Below are 23,088 nucleotides of genomic sequence, written 5' to 3'. Positions count from 1 at the left end.
AACCTATGTCCAAATAATTACCGCGAGCGAAAAGGGAAAAATTTTTTTATGTTATTTTCACATGTCCATGTTCTTAAAAGCCTTTGTTTATTCTTTTTTCTATGAAACTTATTTCAATATTTTGACATACATTTTCAATAGGTTATGTTATTCTGGGTATATTCAAAATTAGGTGAGTTCACATTCTAAAATTGACGTGATTTGGAGGAAAACTTGTGTTTTGAACTTGTTTTTTAGTCATAATCCATATTATGAATCCACGTTTTTTATTTTAGCTTAATTCGATCGATATGTTTTTACGCGTTTCGAAGTAGCACTCTATTTCGTAAGCTGGTGCGCACCTCTGAAAAAAAAAAATTAGCTAGAGGTGCATAACCAAGGCATATTAATTAAAGGTAAAGTCACGAGCAAACGTGTGTACACCCCATGATATTTAGAAAGTTAAACTGAAGTCGTCATGATTCGTTGGGTACCGAATAAAAATGTATTGAGTAACCAATACAAGCTTTAACAACACTGGACACAACATTTTTCACACCCCCCAACCGTCTTACCTAAGGCAATCATCGCTTGTGTACCGATGATCTTCGGTAGGCCAGGGGTATTCGGTGATCCATAATCCAAAGTGAATAAACGATTTAATAAACACGTTTTTTATTTTAGCTTTGATATTAGTTTATTAATAATTAATCCATATTAATGGGTAAACAAGTGAATAAACGATTTAATAAACACCAAAAACGCCCATATCACAATGATAAGAAAAGGCCTTTCCACAATCAAAGACATGATAAGAGTGGCCATGGACAAAAACGCACCAGGTAGGTATTTTTGAACTTTTAATAATGGAATTGTAACCTATTTACGATTTCAGACAAAATGTTACTACTCGGGAAAATCTAAAAGAAGATCAGGTGGGAATAACTGAATATGTAAGTGAAGGTGAGGGATTCACCGGTGTCTTAAAATCTCGTTTTTCCGACTTCCACGTCAACGAAATTGATCTCAATGGAAAAGTTCTACATTTGGATAATTTGGATATACCAGAAGCTAAAGAAGAACGTATGTATCAATGTTCAACGGTAAGATATGGAATTTTAATGTGCGATTGGTTTTCTTTCATAGTTCTTAGCCCAGAGGAATTGGAAAAAGCAAGAGAATCATTGAAAGACGTTATCTCTCAAGACATTTGGAATAAAATTAAAGAATTGGCCGATGCTAAGTATGATTTCAATGCTAAGCCCGAAGACTCGCAAATATGTGTAGATGTTACCGAATTGGACAAAGACAAGAGAACCGATGTTCATAAAATTATTAAAAAATTGTATGAGGGTAAATTGGTAAGCTCGACGATAGGTGGCGAACATTTGGGAAAAGGCGAAGATAAGAAATTCATTAGAGTTATGAAGCCAAAGGGACGTGATCGTAATCGTTGGACATTCCCAGAAGAATATGTACATTTCATAGTACACAAAGAAAACCTGGACACGAGTGAGGTGGCCGTATCAATGGCTAATAAACTTAAGTAAGATGCGAATATCACATTTCCAAATATACAACATTTAATTCTTTTCTAGTTTACGTCCTTCTCAGGTGAATTATTGTGGTACCAAGGACAAACGTGCCAAAACAACACAGAAGTTTTGTATAAAAAAGCGAACACCACGTCAAATTGTAGGCTCCATCAAGCACATGTACGGCGTGAAAATTGGAAACTTTGAATTTCAAAAAGAGGTATTGAAATTGGGTCAGTTGAAGGGAAATCGTTTCCGCATAGCTTTACGACACTTGAATGGAAAGCGGCAAAATATCGAGAGCTGCTTGCAAAGTGTCAAGGAGAATGGGTTCATTAACTATTTTGGCCTTCAACGATTTGGTAACAGTGCCATAGTGCCCACATATGAAGTTGGCGTGGCATTGCTAAGAGCCGATTACAAGTTGGCATGTGAGCTGATCCTAAAACCTAGGGAAAATGACATGCCCTTCCTTAAAACCATACGTGAAATGTGGTGGAAGGAAAGAGATTCAAAGAAAGCCGCAGAAATGTTTTATTCCGACCGTTTTATAGAGAAAAAATTATTAGATGGATTGGCCCAGTATGGTGAAAATGATTATGCCAATGCCCTGCGAAAGGTATTGTTCCTTATTACTTTTTTGCGATTTTCATTTAACAAGACATTTTCGTTTAGATTCCCCGTAATATGTTGCTGCTCTATCCACATGCCTTCCAAAGTTTAATATTCAATGAAATGGCTTCACGTCGTATTAAAGAATTTGGTCTTAAGCTTATTGTGGGTGATTTGGTATATCGTAATAAAGATGATATTGATGAAGATATTGAGATAACGGAAATAGCCCAAGATGAAAATGTTACTGAAGACAATGCAGAGGTCAAAGAAGAAAACGACGTTGCAACTGCAAACCAAGATAAAGAATGTGAAAATTCCAATGCGAATACCGAATCCATTTTCAAACGTAAAGTCAAAGCCCTTACAGAAGAAGATATAAATTCTGGTAACTATTGTATTTACGATGTGGTATTGCCTTTACCAGGCCACGACATCACATATCCAAATAATGAAATTGCCTCATGGTATGAAGAGTATTTGGCCAAATACGATCTAAGTTCGGAGAAACTAAAGCATACGGTGAAAACGTTTTCCTTGGCCGGGGCATATCGAAAGATGTTGATAAAACCCAGCGAAATGTCCTGGGAGTTTTGTTCATATGCCACACCCGAGGAAACTCTTATACTTTCGGATTTTGAAAAACTTAAGGGTAAAACCCTAGATGACTTTAAGCCCAAGGGCAGTGAGAGTACAAAGTACGAAGCTCTTGTTTTGGATTTCTGTTTACCCACTGCTGCATATGCTACTATGATGTTAAGGGAATTATTAAAATGTGATACTTCAGCGTCGCATCAAACGGCTTTAGAAGTAGCCGCAATGAAAGAAGAAAAATCAGATAATACCACGGAGATTACAGACGATGAAAATAAAGCAGAAAAACGAAATGCTGACGCAATGGGAGAGCAGGAAGAAAATGGTGGTGCCAAAGACGATGTACCCATTAAAATTGCAAAAACATGTGAGGAAAAGGAAGCATAGATAGACCTATGATTTTACCTCCACAGTTAGTAATAATTTTTTGTCTTTTTTTGCAATAACTTGTAGACTGTAATAAAAAAACAATATTTTACTCGACTGAAGTAATATTTAATCAAACGGTATATATTTTGTAATGATTTAACAATGGATTTTCATTATATCCAACACAGACTCTTAGATATGTTATAGAAAATTAATGTTTGTTGGCCAAAAACTACATTTGAATTTTCAAAAAATTTTAAAAAGTTAACTTTTTCAATTTTTTTTCGAAACTGTGCCTGTCATGAGGTAAATGGGCGAACTTAAACTGTCTTGAAAAAGTGTAGCGAGTCTTCTTGATCGCCCAAAAAGACAATACTGTAACGCCGCATTATCTCCTGTAGGTATCCTATAAATTTCAAGAAATCCAAGAAGTTAAACATTCAGATGTACCTACAAAAACTAATGTTGGTTAAATTTCTGAGTATTTATTGTTCTTAGTTATGATCGTGGTATTACTATGAACCCATATTTCGATGGACTAGAAGGCTAAGTGGGCTTTGGGGAATTTTACTTTACATGGCTTACGTAAGCAATTGCATTTTTTTTTAAATAAAATATTTTTTCATCTGTTGGTTTAGCTACACTTCTAGTTTAGTCAATGCATGGTTTTAACCCTCTAATGCCCAAGCCCGCCTTTAGGCGAGCTTCATTTAATAAGGAAGGTTTTAGTAAAACACAACTTAAGACAACAAAAATGGGCAAAATAAAAACAAAACTTATTTGAAACTATTCAAGAGGCTTTGCAGCATATGCTGAATTTTACGGTATACATTTTTCCTGCTTAGTTATCTTGCTTTTGTGTCGTTAAGATTGAAAATTTAATCAGATGGCAAAAAAATTGGGGCATTAGAGGGTTAAGCTGAAATCAAAAACAACAAAATTATTGAACAATAAACCAACTATAACAATAACAAAACGAATAAAATATTTTTATAATTAATACAAAGAAGTTATTATGAAATGAAAAAATCCTTTGTGATGACATTTATTAATTCAATTATTTTGAGTTTTATGTGAATGCTTAGTTCTTTACTGGCATAAAGAAAATCTTGAGAACCATTCCGATTCTTGAGTTTTGCGATGAGTTACGATAGTCCCTTTATTACATGTTTCGACCGAACTAAACAATGTTTTCTTGTAATCGAGTTTAAAAAAATAGCAGACAATGGTTGCTAACAACAGAGATCCCTTTTTCATTAAACTTTTAACAGCTATTTCTGTTGTTTCTACTAATAAATTTCTTTGGGTATATCATTGAACAACGAAGAATATAGAATCGAGTAGGGCTCATTCATAATAGAAATATTCAGAGAGGGTGTCACTATGGACTTGTAGTCCTAAGGCCGGTTTCTTAATAACTTAATCACTTCTTGATAAATGTTAAATCGGAAGTTGGTAAACCGATTTTTATCCATTACCTAACCCAACTAAACGTGGTCATTTATTAATCATCAGCAACATTGACCTCCTATTGGCACTTCCAAAATCCACATTAAATGGGTTTCATCTGTCATTTGTCTTATAAAAAGCGATTTCAAATCTCAAAAAATGTGGATTTTGAGCGTAATATATAGAGCATATATAAAGGTTCAAAATATCAGAAATTAATTTTAAAACTAATGGGAAAAAATTTTAAAGTTTTCTTCCTTACCATAAGCACTGCCACCATTACACATGCTGGTAATAATAGTAAACACCTATTACAGTTTTATCGGCAGACTAATTACTGTTCGAACCATGGCCCAATGTGAAATAATTATTTAGTAAAATACTCGATGTTTAAAAAAGCCTATGGTGGAAAACTCGATTATCTACATTAATAATAAAACATTCAATATTCCAAGTCTGGCTCAATGTCCGCCATAACATGATACAAGGCAAACCGAAAATCAATAATGCCATCAAACACCCAACAGAGCAACAGACGGAATCCATTCGAGTACAAACAAACACCTCAATAGTAAAATAAACAAAATAAACTTCTTCTCTGTATCATACAACAATGCCACAGCTATAGTCTTTCACCCACTATTATTGTCCCTTAGACAATGAATTTATAGCGGTAATAGTGTATTTTTTCGCCCAAGTGGGAGGGAGCTTTGCCCGTTAACTGAGAGAAAACCACAACGATGTCATAAACGACAACAAAGCCGAGAGAGAGAATGATAAATCGAAGTGTAAGCGCGCAAAATTTCCATTAAGAGGAATACACTGCCCCATTGCCTCCCACAATACCCCTCAGACTTATGGTACATGCAACTAAAACGACAACGACGCCAAAAAGAGGTTTATTCTTCATCATCATCAACGCCACAAGGAAGCAAGAAGCAGCAGCATAAATAAAACGCCAACAAAACAGCACAACAAGGACTACTACTGAGGACTCTCAAACATTTTTACTTTGACTTTTGAGCACATAACACACATAACGCACGACGGCACGTATGTACTATCATAGAAATAATTTTTATTCCAAATAATAACTAAAAAAAACATAAATTAGAACTTTTATTAAAAAAAATTAACGAAAATTAAATATATAGTGGTTGACTACATTCATGAATAAAGCTAAAAATCATATAAAGACATTCATAGGACTCTCTGTCTGTATTCAAGACCACTACAAATATTTCGCCTGAAACATCTGTTAGAGACAAATAAATTCCTAGAAAAGGCGCTTAATTTTTGAAATTCCAAAAAAGTGAAAACAAATTTGAACAAAGTGATGATTTCTGAATTCATAAGAAGAAGCAACTGGAACAAAATTGCAAAGTTACAGAAATGCGAAATTTTTAAAAATTACTTGTGACTAAGAGAAATTGTTGGAATTATTGATTTTTTTGTATGTGTCTGTGCCTTTTTGAAAATCAATCAATAATTTTGTGTTAATGTCTCGTCGCACTTGGACTGTAGTGACTACTCGTCCATCGTCATCGTGAAAAGGGTGGAGGGTGTTGTGACTACTGTTGTTATTGTTTTACATAGATGGCTGAAGGGGAGGGGACCAACTGAAGCGTTTACTTCATTTTCGATTGTGACAAAGGCGATAATAAACTCTTCCATTTTCCGTTTAGTTAGATGGGTATGTCAATACACGAGAGGATAATGTTTCGTAGAATATGTTTTTCAAGGGGAAATAATTTACAAAAGTTGTGACAATCTATAAAATTTGTCTAACTTATTGAAGAATTATCAATGATTTTTTTTATAAGAGAAGTATATATGTATGTTGATAGGTGAAACAATCTCATGTCCTATATTTCCATTGTGTGTATAGATAGATATGTATGTACCATGTTAGTTGGGTTGGTCTTATTGATTAGTTAGCTTAATGATACTGTGACACAAAATGAATATTTTTTTTATTTAAAAATTAAAATCAATATCAGATATATGAAATAACTTACTTCCTTCTCACTTATTTTTTTTTTTAATTTTTATACACCCAAAGATAATTCTTAGTAGACACTACAGAAAAATCTGCTGAAAACGGGAAGCTGTTAGAAATAGCAAACAAACAGTGTGCTATGTTTTAAACTCGATTAAACATGTTTTAGTTTGTTTGAGACTGTCGCTATAACACAATGAAACAATATATTAGGTATAGTAGCAGCCCGACATTTAAGACTCACTTTGCTGAAATAGCAAACAAACAGTGTGCTATGTTTTAAACTCGATTAAACATGTTTTAGTTTGTTTGAGACTGTCGCAATAACACAATCAAACAATATATTAGGTATAGTAGCAGCCCGACATTTCAGACTCACTTAGACTATTCAGTCCATTGTCCCAATATATTAAGAATATGTCGTGTATTTTTAATTCAATTTAATTTGACTTTATTTATAAGCTTCAGGTCGCCAATTTAATATACATTACAATAAAACTACAAAAATATTTTGTAGCATAATTCAAAAAACTTTGTAATTATTTATTTATTTTTTATGAAACATTATACAAATTAAAAATATACAAATTCTTCACATAAAATGGTATAATATATGAGATCCAAAAAATAGGGATTTATATTTGACATAAACTAATAGGATCCATATCTTCCAAAAAAGAATACACACCGAAAAATTAAGGCATAGCAACAACCATAATGTTAGTTGATAGGCAGGAATATACAAACAAATAATTTTGGTTCTTAAAAATCCTCTAGATAATGTTTTTGGACATTAAAAATTTTACGAATTAGTTTCCGCTAGACCACTATATTTAGCAGACTTTTTTCTATGAGTGTATAAGAAAATATGCAAGAAATATAGTAAAGTAAATTTTGTAAATAAATCATCGCCTTGAGATATTTAGTTTGGATCGAATATAAATAGCATAACGGCCCTGAATTTGAGTGGCATAAATCTGACATTGGGTTTTACATTAATATGATTTTTTAACATGCAACATCTGATGGCACGCAAACCTAAATGTTGTAATGAAACAAACTGATTTGATAAAAAATCCGTTTTCATTTCTACTTAAAGTTTTTCACATTTGTATTTTGTGACAAAGAATTGTTATTAAATATTTAGCGGAAATAATATGATATTCTTATAGAAATCGATTTTTTTCTCTGGCATGAAGGCTCAAAGAAATTTGTTAGCAGATAAAACACCAAACAATAAAATAGCCAATTTTGTATTTCATTTTTCACTCTCCCAAAATAAATTTCTGTTTGGCTCAAACTTCCACAAATTATTAATATTTTCAAAATATGTCTTTTGTTTTTCTCAGTATCCGAATTCATCCCAAACTGATAACTGAAAGAGCAAGTAAAATATTAGCTGATTGCATTTAAGAATAACTGGGATTTTAAATATTCAAAAAGTAAATTTGGGTCTTGAAAATTCATTAGATAAAATATTCAATTAAAAAAAAATTATTCTTAGCTACACTTAAAAAAGGTCCATAAAATTTGTTATATTTGTAGCCTCCATTTTTTGAATATTATTTGGTTAAATAGAAAAAAAATATTAGCAATTTTTTTATGCTGGAAAAGTAAAAATAGTCTTGATAAAACAGCAAGCCTATTGTTGTTCGATATTGCTTCGATTTTTATCCGTAAATTTAACCGTTCAAGTTGAAGATAACAGCTAAATATTCATCTACAAATTTTTTCCATTTTTTATATAAAGGTGCCATTCCAATATTTTTTAGTTATTTGTAGTTGTTAATCTAAATTAGGCTTTTTTTAATTTATTTGCCAATTTTTAACGCAAGAAGAATAACACATACATATAGTGCATTCAATTCAACTTAGTACCTGTAATGAAATATGCTTGATTTCATGACAACACTTGAGGCTTTACAGCAAAACTATTTCAACGTTTGGTTCATTCCATGTAAACGCATCGTCTCGTGATGATTCGGTGTTCCATGATCAAGCAGTATGTATTTTATTTGTTTCGAAATCCGAATGTTTCACAAATAAGGTTATAAAGGAAACAAAGTGGTGTCTGTATCGGAAGCAGAAAGCAAACTTTTCGTCTATTGGGATATATATATTTATATAGGATATATATTAATTAAATGAACTACAATTATGTATAATATAATAACCGTTTGCGTCTGATATTAGATTATTGAGTTATCGGGCGATTTGCACCTGCTATAAGAAGATAACAGACTCTCCTGCCTCGTTATACCCTGCGCCACACTGTGGAACAAGATATTATAAGTTAGTGCATATGTTTGCAACACCCAGAAGGAGACGAGATAGACACATGGTGTCTTTGGCAAAAATGCTCAGGGTGGGCTCATGAGTCGATATAGCCATGTTCGTGAACACATTTTTGTAATCAAAGTCTAGGTCGTTGTTTTAGTCCAATCGACTTCAAATTTGGCACAAGTATGTGTTTTGGGTCAGAATAGAACCCTATTAATTTTGGAAGAAATCGGTTCAGATTTAGATATAGCTCCCATATATATATATTTCGCCCGATATTGACTTATATGGCCCCAGAAGCCAGAGTTTTACCCTAATTTGCCTAACATTTTGCACAAGAAGAACAATTAGTACTATAGTCAAGTGTGCCAAATTTTATTGAAATCGGTTCAGATTTAGATATAGCTCCCATATATATCGTTCGCCCGATTTACACTCATATGACCACAGTGGCCAATCTTTTACTCCCATTTAATTGAAATTTTGTACAGGGAGTAGAATTAGCATTGTAGCTATGCGTGCAAATTTGGTTGAAATCGGTTCAGATTTAGATATAGCTCCCATATATATCGTTCGCCCGATTTACACCCATATGACCACAGAGGCCAATTTTTAACTCCGATTTAGTTGAAATTTTGCACAGGGAGTAGAATTAGCATTATAGCTATGCGTGCCAAATTTGGTTGAAATCGGTTCAAATTTAGATATAGCTCCCATATATATGTTTTTCTGATTTCGACAAATATGGTCAAAATACCAAAATTTTCCTTGTAAAATCGCCACTGCTTAGTCGAAAAGTTGTAAAAATGACTCTAATTTTCATAAACTTCTAATACATATATATCGAGCGATAAATCATAAATAAACTTTTGCGAAGTTTCCTTAAAATTGCTTCAGATTTAAATGTTTCCCATATTTTTTTAGTAACATTGTATTCCACCCTAGTGCATTAGCCGACTTAAATTTTGAGTCTATAGATTTTGTAGAAGTCTATCAAATTCTGTCCAGATCGAGTGATATTTAAATGTATGTATTTGGGACAAACCTTTATATATAGCAACCAACACATTTGACGGATATGATATGGTATCGAAAATTTAGATCTACAAAGTTGTGCAGGGTATAATATAGTCGGCCCCGCCCGACTTTAGACTTTCCTTACTTATTTTTTTTATATTTGCGGTGTTAAAAGTTTATTTTGGCCAACATATCTAGCCAATTAATCCATTGGTTAACAAGACATATAGATTAGCAAATTAAAATATATAATAAAAGTCTGCAAGTGGATTTTGCAGTTTACGAACACTCAACTTTGACTTTCTTCGACTAAAGTCGAATAGTCTATTTTCGACTTCTGTACAGCTAATTTAAAATAGAAAAAGTAATTTCATTAATCATATAAACATTTCCCATCCAATTAACATAACTTAGACCCATGTTTGGATATACACTTCAGTTCCACTTCCACTATTCACGTCAAATCCACGAACGGGAAAATTTGGTGTCCTTAATTTTACGATCTTTTTTTAAATTTTCTGTAAAATTCCCGTGAAATTGGATTGTAAGACACCAAAATCGTGGAATTGATTCACATTCACCTGGAAGAGGATTTGCGGACATTGTTTCCCTTTAAAATATAATAGCACTTTATTTAATATTTTGTTTTGTTGTTGTCGTATCTAACGTAATCTAACAATAATCATACGACTTACAAACTATGTATGTATTCTATTTTCCATTGGTTCATAAAAAACAACTTCTTACACCTTATATGTCAACTTCGTCCACATCTTCATTATTAAGAGTTTTCAATTGACATTTACACAAATAGGCTACAATACGCTTTTCGGCTTTATGTTGATTCTCTCCACCCAAACCTTCTAGCAGGGCTTCAATTCGTTTCATAGTACCACTGTACTGAGTTCCGGAACCTCCAGTGGTATTTAATGTGGTTGAAGGGGATGAAAACACTTTTTCTTTATTCGTATATGCGGATGGTACAAAGGTGCTAATCTGTTCATCCATTGCCTCTTGCAAGGGATCGTCATCTTCATCATGAATTTCTTCGATTAGCTGTTCAGCTTCCATTGAATAATTAAATGGAACACTTTGATGTTCGGGACTTTTCAAATTGCGCTGCGTTCTGCTAAGTTGTGATGGATGAAATATACATACATATAAATATATTAAATGGCTTTCGTATGTTGAGCATTTCATAAATCTTACCCTTGATATTTTATATGTTTCTCAATAAATTTCATGTTATCCAATAATTCCCATCCCGATTCCTTTCCTAATTTTGCCATCTCTCTACGATATTTAGCACGAAGACTTTTCCATCGAAGTAAACAATCCTTTGCTGTAACACATAGATGTGTGGAAAATTACAACAGAGTAAATAAGTAAACAGGTTCAACTCACTGTCTCGATTTAATGATTGACCAATATGACTCCACAGTTCGAATTTCTTTTTCATATCATTGTAAGGACTGCTTCTTAAGTCTCTCTCATATAGCATAGGATTTGCTTTTATCAAATCTATTAGTTTCCTATCAAATTCTAGGTCTATAGGGAATCCAGACATCCTTTTTTGGCCCAAAGGACAAAACGCTAATGAAACTATAAACGTATTGGAGCACTATGGAAGTGGCTAACAATATTTCAATGATGTTTTGGTCCCTAATAACCTCTCGTGGACACACGAATATGTAATTTGTTTCATTCGACCGAATTTTGAGAAAACAATTTGGTAAAAAGAAATTGCTTTGTATATATAAACAAAAAACTAAATGAGCGTTGCCATATCTAATGCATACACATCAGGGATGGAAAATTCAATTTTAAGAAAGTACCAAAAAGGTATCTTTTTGGGCGAAAAAGTACTTTTCACAAAATTTCAACAAAAATTCCATTGGAAGATTACAATAATCTCTTTTAGACTAAATTTTGATTGTCAACTCCACAATTTTAAATATATATTTTTTTTGTTTTATATCCGCTTACAAAGACTACAGTGGTATTGTAATCGCGGTTGCCAAAGTTGGTAGAATTCTTTCAAAAATGGTGCGTCACATATTTATAACTAAAAATAAATTTTTGACACAATTTGCTATAAAATAAAATGTTCAGAAAATTTTCTATAGAACTAAAATTTTGACAAAATATTGTATAGTAATAAAATTTTGACAAAATTTTCTATAGAACTAAAATTTTGACAAAATTTTCTATAGTAATAAAATGTTGACAAAATTTTCGATAGAAAAAAATTTTGAAAATTTTTTATAGAAAATGTTTTTTTTTTACAAAATCGAGATTTTCTTACCGCATAAACTTGTCTACTTTGACAAATTTGTAAAAGACCATTAGTAAATAAGTTTGTTAAAAACTTTCTCAAAATATTAAAATATTTTGTCAAAACTATTGTTCCATAAATCTGATATCGGCTCAAAACTGTATACACAAAAGGTACTAAATCATTCGCGGGGGTACCACGGTACTGACAAAGGTGAAAGTGTATTGAAAAAAGTACTATAGTACTGTGTTTTATTGTATTGTGTATTACACATCCAACTGTGAACATATGTTATGGGTCGTATGAACTTTTAGATCGAGACAGAATACTTTTCAAATTTAGCAGACAATAAGGTGTGAACGTATTATGATGAAAATTACGTGAACTGTTATTGGCGTACAAAAGGAATTTTCCGAAAAGGTGGGTTGGATTTAGAGGTGCATATACATATTTGTTATTGTCCAGTTACTCCCGTAGAAGAAATATTAGGACAATGTTATCGATTGTTCGCATATTCTCTCTTATGCGTCTTACAGACTATAAGTTTTTCCGGGCGGAATGTCTGTGTTTGTAAAGAATCTTAAGCGGACCTTACACGGTCGATAAACACTACCACAGAGGTTCGCCTATTTGTTGTGTGTTCGTTCAAGTTTTGCCCTTACACTGCACGAACAAATATGATGACAACATGAAGAAATAAAGAGAACCATAAACATAAACAATAAAAGGGCTGTTTTCTTTTAGCACTGGATACCCTAAGCCGTGAAGGACTAAAAGAAAACAGAGTACTCGTTTATCCAGGACATCTCCAAAAATATGCAAAACTGTCATCAGCTGTTTAAAAACAATCACAGAAAAGAAGTGAAATCTTGCATTTTTAATGTATGAAATGATCCAATTAGTAATAAATATTTACTGCTGCGATTATTTATGACACTATACCACTTTGAATTACATGTTTTTTCGATAAATTAGTCACAATAAAGTGCTATTGTGAATCGATGAAGCGTCACTTTATCAAAACACAATCTGGCAAGATCGGCGCGACTTGCACTGATGAGATGTTCTGGATAGAACACCAGTGCAACGATGTACTGGATAGCCCATACAAATGTTGTATCCAGTGCAAAAAGAAAACAGCCCTAAAGATATGGTTGAAGCCATTTGTTACTAAAAAATGGAAGAAAACAATAGAAATCCGGGTATATGTGGCAATACAACGATTTCTGAAGTAATCCACATGTAATAAATTACAAATTACTTTATGAATTTCAAAATACGTCTCGCCTAGTTTTCCATTGAATGGAAGTGGAATTTTTCTAAGATTTTGCCACAATTCTGGTTTAGACTTATATATTTCTTAAATGTCGAACCAGAATTGGCGAACTCATTATTTCATTGCAAATTTGTTTTTGATAATGGTTGGCGAACATCCCTTACACATAAAGGTTTGTGCCTCCCAACCAGAAAAAATCAAAGTTGTTTTGAATTTATGCCAACACATCCCCGCAACACGCAAACATGACCTTATACTAACGGATTTGTCGCCGCAACGTGTTGTGTCGCAAGGTTTATCCGATCTTATAAGGTGCCCTTTACAGTGTGTCCAATCGATACGAATTGTCAGCGATGGCTAAATAATCGGTAAATGTGTTATCGATCCCATAAATATGCAGCAGTATCGATTATGCCTTCAGACTTAACTTATAATGTGACCAATATATGGGAAATGTTCGACACGAGCAGTGTCGTCCGGATAACTTATATTCTGCAAGGCGCATTAAAGCCCGGTATTCACTTCTCTCTTTTGCAAATATATGCATTTCTTATGGGTAGCGGAAATTTCGACTAGAGGTGCAACCCTTGCATGCAGATCTATATACCGGGTTTAAGTCCGGTGCTTTAAGGTCGCACCTCAAACGAAATTTCCGTTACTTATAAGAAATGCATTGTTTTTTTTTGCTAACGAAAATTCCGTGAGGCGTTGTTATCGATTGTTTACATTTTCTCCCAGAACAAGGTGCTAATTAAAATACAGTTACGCCCGTTGAATGTCGATAAGACATTCTTCCAAGGTATTTCTTATGGATATAGAATATATGCTGTCGATAACAACGCCTCACACAATATTATTTAACCATTAGAAATGCATTCCTTATGGGTAGCGGAAATTTCGTTAGAGTTTACCGGCTTTTAACACCAATAAGGGAAATTTTCGTTGGTATATCTACTCATTACTCATGGGTAGAGAAAAAATTCGCCAGAAGTGCATTTCCGGCAAAATGTCCGGCATGAAAAAATTAGATTTTACTATAACAACAATTACAATTAAATGTAACATTTTGAATCATAGCTATAACTCATGAAACTTTTTTTATATCGTTAAAGCTTCTATGAGTAATTTTAAAAAATGACTGCTGAAAACTACCACCTTAAATGGGACTCGCATTCCACTTATTTGAATTCTTCCGTGGCAACTTTATACAAGTATGGATTGTAATAAAATTTTACTTAAGTTCCGTAGATTAACATTTACTTTATATTCCTTAGAAATGAAAAATACGCCGATGTTGTTTTATACAGCTCCAATACTCTATCAACGACCAGTTCTATGCCCACCGTTGGCATATCTGCTCACAAATTCATATTGAGTTCATGTAGCCAGTTCTTTTCGAGCATCTTTGAAACCTCGCCAATTGCAAATGGATCAAATGGCCAATTCCATATTATACTTCCTCCCGATTTAAGTCATCGAGCTATACAAATTTTGGTACAATACATGTATGTGGGTGAAGCTACTGTCTCAAATGATATTCTCAGTGAAGTTTTGAAAGGCGGAGAAATGTTAAAGATACGAGGATTATGCCGTACTCCTTCACCCATTGCATCGAATATGCAACAACAGACAGTCACTACTAGTAATGCAGCAGCAACTTATAATTTAATACGCATGCCACTAAGTACAGGTCCTACCTCGGTACGTTATTTGGTGGAACAACAACAAACAGTTTCCAGAAGTCTTGGTACTTCCGGTTTACCTAAAACCAGTCCAGTGATTATGAAATCAACGAAACCTATAAGTACACTTACAGTTCCATCCGCGGCGGTTAGTATGGGCAATATTGCATCATCGTCCAATGCTATAACCATTAACAAACATGTGGCCATAGATCCTGGAGAGAAATGTTGTTATGCCCCAGTACAAGAGACTTCGACGGCGACGACGGCTTTAAGAGATGAATCGACAACTTCCATATGCAACGAACTAGGATGTAATGGCTGCTCACGAATTACTGATAATCCACCGTCACAAATAATTTTACAAAGAGATTGTCACACGCATAACGAAGCTAATAACAGTACCATGTGTACCAAGAACTGTACCGATTATATGCAGCAAAGTACTAGTGGCAGCGAATGCCCAGAAGATAATCCATCCAATTTGTATGAGCAGGAAATACATTTGTCTTCTACGAATGATCATACGGATGGGAGTATGCATGACTATGTTGCAGCGGCAGATGGAGGTTTTAATTATTCCAAACATTTACCACATTCTAAACAGGCTACTTCGGTCATAAGAGGTGAAGGAGATATGCAGCATTTAGTATCGACATCACCATCCACCCATTCACAACAGGTGGTAGCAGCTGGCCCATCTTATGTATCGATAAAGGAAGAACCCGCCGATTGGGTGGCAGCACCATCAAGCACAATACACTCCATGAAAAAGAATGGAAATACTGATTTCAAAGTGCAAAAAATTAAAACCGAGCCATCGTCATCGCAGTTGACATCTTCCCTCGCTTTAGAATCAGAATCAAACGGAAGGGATTTCGATGGTTACCTCGCATGTGACATTTGCAAAAAAGTATGTGAGGATAAAACAAGTCTTTTAAGGCATTTAGAAACACATGCCGCACCCAATACATCTTCGGGATCTTCAGTATACACTGGTGGTAGTGGTGAAACAACTCCCGTGCAAAAGTCATCTTATGTGCCAAAGAAGAGACGTAGGATATCGGTAATTAATTTTTTTAATATTCCTTAATAAGCTTTCATATATCTTTTTGATTCTATTTTTGTAGCAACAGGAAAATACTTCGGACCATGTATGTCTCCAGTGTGATATATGTTCCACGTAAGTACACTCATAGAAAAGAGACTGCTGTTAATAGCAAATACTAACTGTTATTTTTCAATCTGCTAGTTTAGAAATCAAAATTCACTTTGGTCTACTTAAAATTAAACAATTAGGAGTTTTTGATTATGTACATATAAAAAGTTTGTTGCCATTACAAAAATATCTGCTATTTCAACTAATTCAGTGTAATTTTTAGTAATCACGTTTGCTATTTCGGCAGAGAAATATTTTGCTGTTTCAACTAACGGATATTTGTTGAAACAACTACATGGACTACTTTCTCTTTTCAACAGACAAAAACAGCTGTTTTAGGATACATTTTTGCTGTTATGAATAACGAAATTTTTTGGGTGTAATAAAGACATATATTAAGCGCGACAAAATTTTCATGGTATTAATACAGTTTCACCATGTACTTCATATGAGAATGATGAAAACAGACGATAACAGCATTTTTAGTAATTTTCGTTGGAAAATAACAATGCATTACTGCCACTATGCCTTACCTATTCTATCATAAGCTCCCATCCTCCCTTTTATTGCCGACTTAGAACGCCATGTTATATTAGGTGTGGCACTGCCTAAGGGCGGCATGTACCGAAAATTCCGTGGAACGTTATTATCGATTATTAACATTTTGTTCCCACAACAAATACATAGCAAAACATTACTATTGGCACCCAAACGAAATTTTTGGCTAGAGGTGCAGACTTTAGAATAAGTTTCGAAACTATGAAATTTTACGACATTTACCAAGAGGAGATAAGCCATCCCGAAATGATCGAAACTGGGATTTGTACCATAGTAGCTCCCGAAATTCATTCAGTCCAATATTATCGATTGTGTACAGTATCTCGTTAGAACTATATGGAGAACTGTGTTATCGGCACGCAAACACATTTTTAGTTTAAGATTTTATGGGCAATCATAACATCCAGCTCTTTAAAAATTATTTTATTTTTTCGTTTTAGGCGCTTCGAAACACCTCAAGAATGGGTACGTCATATGAGCAGCCAACATACCGAAATAGAATTGGCAATATATAATAATAAAAAAGATGCAGAGAAGAAGTAAGTACATTTAATTAGACTATCACATACCATATCGAACTGCATCCCCATTTTCTCCTTAGCCAACAACAATCAAATTCGAATCACAAAAAAATGGGTTGTAATCAGCAACAACATCATTCCCAGAGAGTTGGCGGCAGCACAAATTCCAATTTACCAAACAATTCTTCCGTGTTATGTTCTTCTTCACCCAATGGTAGTGGCATTCACGATACAAATGTAACAGGTATGTACGAATGTGAAATTGTTACAAATTGAACCATATTAAGTTGTATTTATTTTTGCAGGATATTTAAGGACCACCTTATCTCCAGCTTAAAACAATAAAAACAAAGATCTATATGTTAGAAGCAACATATTCGTATTAAAAACTTTCCAAATTATTATACATATATGTGTATGACTATACATTATACAAAATCCACTTACACATTTTAACAAGATGAGATCATATATCGAATTTTAAAGACAACAAAGAAAATTTTAAAAAATCAACTACTGGGAATTTGGCAATTGTCACATTTATTAAAATAATATTCATAAATTTATATTTATTTGATTTAAAAATAAAATTTTCAATTTTCTCTTAATTAATTGAAATGTAATAGATGTGCAATGCTTAATATGAGGTTCTAGTTACTAAAATCTGGGACAATTAGCACCCGCAGAATTAAAGTCTTTGTTATGTTTTGAATTGAAATACTGATATGATTTTGAGTGTAGACTTGCGAGAAATCAATGTTCGAGGCTTTTATCTCAGGACTAAATAACACTAAAGTTCAACAAATTATTTTGTTTATTCTTAGATCTGCTCTAAAACGGGCTTTCAAGACCTCTCAATATGCAAATAAAAGACACTTCATACACAGAAAAAATTTTGTCTTCGATTACGAAATTAATTGATCCAATTAAATTTTAATTGAAATGTATTCAATCACGGAAATGATTATATCTATCACCAACGTCAATTAAAAAATTAATTGATGTTGACATCTCTATTGGCTATTTTTGTTTTTGTTTCATTCTGGGATTTCGTTTAATCCTGGAAATAACCCCTTCCCACCATATTATGATTGATGCAAACGTATATTGAATTTGCTTTGAAATTTCCTTTTATTACTATTTCAGTAATATAAAGTATATTTTATTTACAAAAATGTAAAAATAAGTAAATGGATTGTAAAAAAATATAAACCTGCAGCTTATAACGGAAAATGTACGTTCGTTAAATGCACTTCAGATGCTTTTTTTTATATGAAACATAGGGACAAGTGAAAGGATCAAGCTGCTTAGCAAATGCGTTGACGTTTTGTGGGGTTTCTGTAACAAAAGGTAATACAAAAAAAAAAAAAACATGAGAAAATATTCTTCGTTCGATAATATGTGGGTATAGATTTGTTTTCCAATACATTTTATTTAAATATATAGGCGACAACATTAAGGATTGAGTATATAATTATTGGCATTTCATGCATTACGTTTCGAAGTACATTTGCAAATAGGGATTACATAAATCTTAATCTTACAAATATTAAAGTGATGTGTAGCTTACACAAGCATATCATAATTGGGATTGCCTTCACGACGACTCTTCATAAACTTGGCATGAGTTTCACCATCCAAATAGAAACATTTAACTGCTTCATCCTCACCCATAAGATCACGCCATTTTAGCTGAGTAAATAAAAATTCGAATTCAATTAGTGTCTTAAATATGGATATAACTAAATTATTTTCATTTGTATACCAATTTTTCGAAGCGGTCCTTATCCATTTCATATTTGTCTCCAAGTAGATATTTCAACATAGCAGAACGTTCACACCATGGCCAAATCATATAGTCCAACATTCCTGGTTTATCGCCACCAAAGAATGGTGTACCACGAGCTCTCAACTCTTTCTCATAGATATCTAGACCAGTACTGACATCGGTAATCGCACCAGGCGAAACTTCAGTATTAACAAAAATTTTATACATGGGTCCAACAACAGCATTGAAACGCTCAATTAGAATTTTATCTTGGGCTTTTTTCAATGGATCACTGGGGAATAGTTTCGGCTCGGGATATTTCTCATCCAAATATTCGGCAATAACAAGGGACTCGATCAATGTAGGTTTGCCTTCCTCTTTAACCAATTGTAAAGCTGGTACTTTACCCAGAGGGCTGTAATCCGTGAGCCATTCAGGTTTCTCATGGAGATTTATAAAGATACTGTGATATGGAATTTTCTTGGCATCCAATACCAAATGTACTCGGTGGGCATATGGACAAAAACGCATGGAATATAAACGAAGTTTACCATCATCGGGTATTTCAGGTTTAGGCGAACCTAAATTGAAAATAAAACGAAACACAAACTAAATGAATCATGGAAAATAACGACATATCGATTTATGCTAAATTATTTTCTTGTCTAACCATAGCAAATTGAGGTCTAGCTTTATCTGTCTGTTGAGCTCCCGTTAAAGCCTTCAATAATAGAGCTAACAATTGTGGTAATACTTGCTACAGTATTTGATGTGCAGGCAAGTCAATATGCGTATATTCTTAAATAGCTTTCATATAAAGCGATAACCACTATTTAACATGATGACCTAGAAGGGATCCTATGTCTATTTTCTGATTTCTTGATATGTAGAAGTGGAAATTTTATCCCATTTTGTTTTTTTGTGAAGCTATTTTTATAGACTATTTTCTGGAAATTATAGTAAATTTGCATGATCAATCAATATGAAGGCGTTACAAAAAGTAGGACGTGGTTCACATGGGATATATGGTCCAACTCAGGGATGTACTCAGAGAGCAACAGGTTCTCCCGAAATGATTTCCAAGTGGTCGAAAAATATTTGGCACGCCGACACAAAATACTCTGCCTGCTGTTCTGATCTCAAAGATTTCAGCCGATCTACAAGCCGATCACACAAAAGTAGTACAGCAAGTTTAGATTAAGAAACCTTCATGGAAATTATAATAAGATGACTCATTGCACAACAAGTAAATATTTTGCTATTTTTCAATAAATTACCGGCATGCACTTGAAAACAATAAACGCCGGTGTAAAATTACCCTTCAAATTCTCACTTGCTGGGATTTGTGATGGAGCATTTTAGATAATATGAATATTTACCTGTAGCTAAATGTTTTCCTCCACTCATTGTTGAGAATATATCGGTAACTGTTTTAAAATTCCAATACACTATGTGTATTTGAAACGAAAACAAGTGAGATTTTCTGAAGCTGTCAACACCCAATACGTGGGATAAGAATTACGTATCGTAGGGTAGAAATGCACATTTGATAGAGCTAACCACATATGATGATTAGTTGTACAATTTGTAGATATTAGAAATGTATACGTTTTTTTAGAATATAAAGCGAAACCTGATTTGAAAACAAAGTATTTCAATAACAAACATCCCTACCTGCATTCGAAGTTCTATGGCATTATGTAATATGTATTAGAGGTGTGCACGTGAGTAATATTTTGCTCACGCACACTCACGCACGATATTGTTTGGTAGGACTCACGCTCACGCACACTCACGAAAAGAAAATTTGTACTCACGCACACTCACGCACGAAAATGTCGTGACTCACGAAAAATACCGTGACCCACGAAAAATATCGTCATTCACGAAAAATGTCGTGACTCACGAACAATTTTTTGAGTAATTTACCTTAGCGACGTGTCTGAAAATATGAGCATTATTAAAATCGAGAGTGTTATTATACTCTTAACATCCCAGGTGTCACTACAATTGTAAATGAATTGAACTCTTAAGCGTTTTATGTTGGTGAGCGGGATTATTTTCGTGAGCGTAAATCTTTACTCACGATAATATTTTCGTGACTCACGCTCACGCACGACATTTTGGTTTGTTAATCACGCTCACGCTCACGCACACTCACGCCGTTGCCATGAGCGTGACTCACGACTCACGCGTGAGTCACGAAAATTTTCGTGAGTCACGACAATTTCGTGTCACGTGCACACCTCTAATATGTACATGGCTTTGCGGCTTGGATTCGCCAAGAAAATAAATAAAATAAAAAATAAAATAAGAAGGCGCATCTATGAAACAGGTGACTAAAATTTTTTGCCTTTATAAAGAAAAGTCGATTGAAAAATTAACTAATTGCTGACCTTAATTTTTAAAATGCTCAAATAGCTTTAAGTACGAAGGTGCTTAGTCTCACCAACGGATGCAAAAGTCGTATCGTTTCTAACTACAGAAGTCGAAAATCGACTTTTTGACAAAAAAGTCAAATTCGATTTTTTTGTAATCTCCTAAATCAACTAATCGGCTTTTGAGTTTTTTGATAACACTAGTTTACAAAATATATTTTTTTGTATCATGTACATTTGATGAGATGTGACTTTTCTTATGTAATATGATATGTTGAATTCGACTTTTCTTATGAAATATGATCTGCTGAATTGAAAAAAAAAAAACAAGTATATACGGCCGTAGGTTCGGCCAGGCCGAAGCTTATGTACCCTCCACCATGGATTGCGTAGAAACTTCTTCTAAACACTGCCATCCACAATCGAATTACTTAAGTTGCGGTAACGCTTGCCGATGGCAAGGTATCTTAAAATCTCCTAACACCGCCTTCTAAATTGTATGTAAGTCCATACATGGTATATATTAAATAAAAAAAGATCGATTAAATACGTATATAATTCAGTTTGACAAAATTTTCTATAGAAATAAAATTTTCTATAGAAATAAAATTTTGACAAAATTTTTTATAGAAATAAAGTTTTGACAAAATTTTTTATAGACATTAAATTTTAAGAAAATTTTCTATAGAAATAAAATTTTAATAAAAATTTTCTATAGAAATGAAATTTTGACAAAATTTTCTATAGAAATAAAATTTTGACAAAATTTTCTATAAAAATAAAATTTTGACAAAATTTTCTATAGAAATAAAATTTTGGTAGATTATTTTTGGTTCGAGTGGCAACCATGATTATGAACCGATATGGACCAATTTTTGTGTGATTGGAGATCGGCTATATATAACTATAGACTGATATGGACCAATTTTGGTATGGTTGTTAGCGGCCATCTACTGACACCACGTTCCAAATTTGAACCAGATCAGATGAATTTTGCTCCTCCAAGAGGCTCTGGAGGTCAAATCTGGGGATCGGTTTATATGGGGTCTATATATAATTATGAACCGATGTGGACCAATTTTTGCATGGTTGTTAGAGACCATATACCAACACCATGTGCCAAATTAAAGCCTGATCGGATGAAATTTGCTTCTCGTTGAGGCTTCGCAAGCCAAATTTGGGGATCGGTTTATATGAGGGCTATATATAATTATGGACCGATATGGACCAATTTTGCATGGTCATCAGAGAACATATACCAACACCATGTACCAAATTTCAGCAAGATCGGATGAAATTTGCTTCTCTTTGAGGCTCCGCAAGCCAAATCTGGGGATCGGTTTATATGAGGGCTATATATAATTATGGACCGATATGAACCAATTTTGCATGGTTGTTAGAGACCATATACTAATACCATGTACCAAATTTCAGCAAGATCGGATGAAATTTGCTTCTCTTTGAGGCTCCGCAAGCCAAATATGGGAATCGGTTTATATGAGGGCTATATATAATTATGGACCGATATGGACCAATTTTTGCATGGTCATTAGAGAACATATACCAACACCATGTACCAAATTTCAGCAAGATCGGATGAAATTTGCTTCTCTTTGAGGCTCCGCAAGCCAAATCTG

The 23,088-nt window shown here is 33.6% G+C and overlaps 4 protein-coding genes across 8 annotated transcripts; 2 read left to right on the top strand and 2 right to left on the bottom strand.

The window, feature by feature from the left end:
* The first annotated feature begins 542 nt into the window (after positions 1-542).
* On the top strand, positions 543-3,229 carry Pus7 (pseudouridine synthase 7). Its single transcript, XM_075307813.1, has 5 exons — positions 543-821; positions 875-1,062; positions 1,126-1,525; positions 1,578-2,133; positions 2,190-3,229. The coding sequence occupies exons 1-5, from the start codon at positions 700-702 to the stop codon at positions 3,105-3,107; spliced, it is 2,184 nt and encodes a 727-aa protein (XP_075163928.1). The 5' UTR covers positions 543-699; the 3' UTR covers positions 3,108-3,229.
* A 201-nt stretch (positions 3,230-3,430) lies between these two features.
* LOC142236589 (uncharacterized) lies at positions 3,431-17,928 on the top strand. 3 transcript variants are annotated; one of them, XM_075307814.1, is made up of 7 exons: positions 3,431-5,591; positions 14,498-14,596; positions 14,660-16,133; positions 16,198-16,250; positions 17,225-17,323; positions 17,386-17,549; positions 17,611-17,928. In XM_075307814.1, exons 2-7 carry the CDS (start codon positions 14,520-14,522, stop codon positions 17,640-17,642), a joined length of 1,899 nt encoding a protein of 632 aa, XP_075163929.1. In that variant the 5' UTR covers positions 3,431-5,591; positions 14,498-14,519; the 3' UTR covers positions 17,643-17,928. The 3 variants fall into 3 exon arrangements, with proteins under 3 accessions (XP_075163929.1, XP_075163931.1, XP_075163930.1); XM_075307816.1 differs by lacking the exon at positions 3,431-5,591 and adding an exon at positions 12,290-12,529; XM_075307815.1 differs by lacking the exon at positions 3,431-5,591 and having other exon boundaries at positions 14,162-14,596.
* Positions 10,437-11,605, bottom strand: LOC142234763 (uncharacterized). Of its 2 annotated transcripts, none has more exons than XM_075305942.1 (3): positions 11,239-11,605; positions 11,044-11,176; positions 10,437-10,963 (listed from the first exon to the last, which is right to left on the bottom strand). In XM_075305942.1, the coding sequence occupies exons 1-3, from the start codon at positions 11,399-11,401 to the stop codon at positions 10,585-10,587; spliced, it is 675 nt and encodes a 224-aa protein (XP_075162057.1). In that variant the 5' UTR covers positions 11,402-11,605; the 3' UTR covers positions 10,437-10,584. The 2 variants fall into 2 exon arrangements, with proteins under 2 accessions (XP_075162057.1, XP_075162058.1); XM_075305943.1 differs by having other exon boundaries at positions 10,437-10,960; positions 11,239-11,604.
* Positions 17,929-18,417: 489 nt separating the features above from the next.
* Positions 18,418-20,610, bottom strand: GstO1 (Glutathione S transferase O1). 2 transcript variants are annotated; one of them, XM_075307818.1, is made up of 4 exons: positions 20,453-20,610; positions 19,071-19,654; positions 18,850-18,997; positions 18,418-18,643 (listed from the first exon to the last, which is right to left on the bottom strand). In XM_075307818.1, exons 1-3 carry the CDS (start codon positions 20,478-20,480, stop codon positions 18,872-18,874), a joined length of 738 nt encoding a protein of 245 aa, XP_075163933.1. In that variant the 5' UTR covers positions 20,481-20,610; the 3' UTR covers positions 18,418-18,643; positions 18,850-18,871. The 2 variants fall into 2 exon arrangements, with proteins under 2 accessions (XP_075163933.1, XP_075163932.1); XM_075307817.1 differs by having other exon boundaries at positions 18,876-18,997.
* Between the last annotated feature and the right edge of the window lie 2,478 nt (positions 20,611-23,088).

The sequence above is a fragment of the Haematobia irritans genome, chromosome 4 (genome assembly GCF_050003625.1).
Source record: "Haematobia irritans isolate KBUSLIRL chromosome 4, ASM5000362v1, whole genome shotgun sequence".
In the NCBI taxonomy this organism is placed as follows: domain Eukaryota; kingdom Metazoa; phylum Arthropoda; class Insecta; order Diptera; family Muscidae; genus Haematobia; species Haematobia irritans.
This window is presented reverse-complemented; position numbering and strand designations above follow the sequence as displayed.